Below are 3,711 nucleotides of genomic sequence, written 5' to 3' on the forward strand. Positions count from 1 at the left end.
AATAATCATATTTTATATGTTTAAATAATTTTTTTTGTTAGTAGGTCTCAGAGACAGAACGCGCGCGAGAGCCAGACTTGCCGTATTTTGCGCTATTTTCAAGGCTCTGTAAAAGTTATAAATATTTTGCAATTTTTTTCAGCGCCATTTCGTATTTATCAGTAAACTTTCCACATAAAATTACGAATCGAATGTCACTGTGAAAAATTAATAAAAAATTAATCCAAAATCTTAATTTCTTTTATAAAAACCAATTTAAAAATTCCATAAAATCGAAAATAGTTAGATTTGTCATTACTTTTTTAATTCAAAATAGAAAATTATAGACGTCAAAGTTTTTTTTCTTGAAACTATACAATTTTAAAATCGTGTGAAAACTAGCTTATGTGTTCACGTGTGTGTACCGTCGCATCAAATTGATTTTCTAAATATTTATTTTAATATTTGACTTCAATTAATAACCAATCAATTTCAACAATTCAATTTTATCATGACGTCTCTTGAATCTCGCATAAGCTTGCAAGAATCGCGTATCAATTTATTGAAAACTGCCATCGACCCTATTAAAGACATCGACATAGCCTTGTTAACAAAACAAAACGTACAAACAAGGCTTGAGGTTTTGGAAGCTAACTGGTTAAAATTCGATAAAGATCACGATCGAATTTGTGAGGCTAAGGTGGATACTACGAAGGATCTACCTTACATGAAACTGAACTTTTACGCTATCGGCCCGGAGGCCTACATGACGAATAAGGCAACAATGTTGGAACTGTTAGCTAAAATTACTACAGCTAATCCATTGGATGGAACCACATTAGCGGATACTTCCATGGGATCTACTTCCAATACATCGCGACACATGTTGCCTAAAATTCAGTTAGTCAAATTCGCTGGAGATTATCATTCATGGCGTTCATTTAGCGACATGTTTACGTCACTCATCGGAACTAATCAAGATCTATCGAACGTCATGAAGATGCACTATCTGAAGGCTAGTGTGACTGGAGAAGCCGCGAATCTCATCTCAAATTTTCAAGTTAGTGGAGATAATTTTACCCCTGCTTGGGATAAACTTGTCAACCGATATGAAAATAAGCGGGTATTAATAAATAATCATTTGGATGCTATCTTTAAATTGAAACCTTTGCAACGTAAATCATCGAAGGAGCTATGCAATTTACTAGCAACAGTCAACGAAGCTCTTGGAGCACTTAAAGCTTTGGGATCAACAACTCATAAGTGGGATCAGATCATTGTCTATACCCTAGTAAACCGATTAGATCCGGAAACGCATGAATCCTGGGAGATCAAAGCAGGGCCATCCGTTACTCCATCTACATATGCAGAGCTAGAAAATTTCATTTATGGCAGAGCTCGAGCATTAGAATCAATTGAAGGTCGTAAGACTACTCCATCCATATCTTCCACAAAACCATTCAGCATCTCTAAGTCAGCCAACACACACGTCACAGCTCTCGAAAAACCCACGAAAGGACAGTGTTCTCTGTGCAATTCCAATCATTACATCTCAAGTTGTAAGAAGTTCGCTCAAAAGTCTCCTGCTCAACGTCGAGAGTATGTTTCTTCGAGCGTTGTGTTACAATTGTCTTGGTCCTCATCAAGTGATAGATTGCCGATCGGAGAAAACATGTTTAAAGTGCAAGATACGTCATCACACCTTGATTCATGTTACGTGGAATTCTACTGTACCTACAAGTATGACATCACCTTCAACATCAAGGCCTCCCACTGAATCAGCTGCAGCTTCTGAAGCGACAGTCAATCATGCACTTTCACAAAATATGAGTAACCTTCCCTCAACAGTTTTACTTGCAACCGCTCAAGTTAAAGTAACTAGTCCCGATGGAAACATTACTACAGCTAGAGCACTCATAGACCAAGGATCTGAAATCTCATTCATAAGTGAAAGACTGGTTCAACAACTACATTTACAACGGACACACCCATCAGTTTCTCTTATCGGAGTCGGTGCTGTGCAATGCTCAACTACTCGAGGAGTGGTCTCTATCAACCTGGCACCAGTATTTGCATCGGAATTATGTTTGGGGGCAACTACTTACGTTCTTCCTAAGCTCACATCAATTCTACCATCAATGAAACCATCCAAATCCAGCTGGGCTCATATCAGTGGTCTTAGACTCGCAGATCCATTATTTATGAAACCGGGATCTATCGACTTGATTCTTGGGGCTAAAATCTATGGCAGCATTATTCTTGCTGAAACTATCATAGGACCTCCTCTCACCCCTATTGCTCAATCAACTATATTCGAATGGATCTTGTCAGGTCCAGTGGCTCAAGATTCACCAGTTTCAATCGCCAAAATTCATCATTGTTCATTGGACTTCCACCTCGATAAACAACTGGAACAGTTTTGGATTCAAGAATCCATTACTGAGAATCAAGGATCAGAATTATCACTCGAGGAGGAAGATTGTGAACAGCAATATGTGTCTACCGTTTCTCGAAATGAAACCGGTCGGTATATCGTTCGGTTACCTCTCAAAGGCTCACCAAAGAAACTTGGTAATACTCGATCTTCGGCTATCAAGATGATTCAATCACTACAACATAAGTTGAACTCTAATCCTGAATATCGTCACTTATACTCAGAATTTCTACGCGAGTACGAAGCACTTATTCACATGTCCAAAGCATCACCGACATTAGTGGAAGGTAAACCAATATTTTATCTTCCACACCATGGAGTGTTTAGAGAAGTCAGTTCTACAACTAAATTAAGAGTTGTCTTTAATGGCTCTTATCGCAGTAGTACTGGAGTGTCATTAAATGATATTCTTCATACTGGGGCAAAGTTACAAACAAATATCTCCGATGTGCTTCTCTGGTTTCGCCAGTATCGATATGTGTTTGCTGCAGATATCGAAAAGATGTTTCGACAAATACTCATTCATCAAGAGGATTGGGATCTGCAAAGAATCTGGTGGTTTTCGGATAATAATTTGCAAGAGTTTCATCTACGAACTGTTACTTATGGCTTAGCATGCGCTCCATTTTTGGCATTGCGAACAATTAATCAACTTATAATCGACCATGGACATCAATTTCCATTAGCAATTGGACCACTTACTAAAGGACGATACGTGGATGATATCTTTGGTGGAGCAGATTCTCTATCAGAATGCCTTCGAATTATTAAAGAGGTAGATAGTCTCTGTAATGCAGGCTGCTTTCCACTTCAAAAATGGATAAGTAATGTTCCAAGTGTATTATCCAACATTCTCCATGAACGTCATGCTAAGGAACCAACAATCATCATCGATGAATCATCAGCAGTTCGGACGCTAGGTTTATTATGGAAACCGTCGAGCGATCAGTTTCAATTTTCTGTAACATCTAACACTGTTCAACAGGTCACAAAGAGAAATGTTCTTTCCAGAATTTCTCAAGTCTTTGACCCTCTTGGATTCATTTCGTCATCATCCAAGCAAAAATTTTCATGCAGCAGTTGTCGTTAATTAAGTCAAATTGGGATGATCCGCTACCAACTCAAGTGGAAAACCAATGGCGTGCAATTGAAATCCAATTTCAAGAGTTGTCAAATGTCTCAATTCCGAGATTTCTGGGAATAATCAAATCATCATCAATTCAGTTGCACGGATTTTCTGATGCATCGCAGTTTGCTATGAGTGCGGTCATTTATATTCGGGTTGAAACCGCAAATTG

The 3,711-nt window shown here is 38.4% G+C and overlaps 1 protein-coding gene across 1 annotated transcript; it reads left to right on the forward strand.

Annotated features, from left to right (window-relative positions):
• Window positions 1–490: 490 nt before the first annotated feature.
• On the forward strand, window positions 491–3,503 carry LOC123301412. Its single transcript, XM_044884149.1, has 2 exons — window positions 491–1,403; window positions 1,627–3,503. The coding sequence occupies exons 1-2, from the start codon at window positions 491–493 to the stop codon at window positions 3,501–3,503; spliced, it is 2,790 nt and encodes a 929-aa protein (XP_044740084.1).
• Window positions 3,504–3,711: the final 208 nt, after the last annotated feature.

Source organism: Chrysoperla carnea, chromosome 5, assembly GCF_905475395.1.
Source record: "Chrysoperla carnea chromosome 5, inChrCarn1.1, whole genome shotgun sequence".
NCBI classification, from domain to species: domain Eukaryota; kingdom Metazoa; phylum Arthropoda; class Insecta; order Neuroptera; family Chrysopidae; genus Chrysoperla; species Chrysoperla carnea.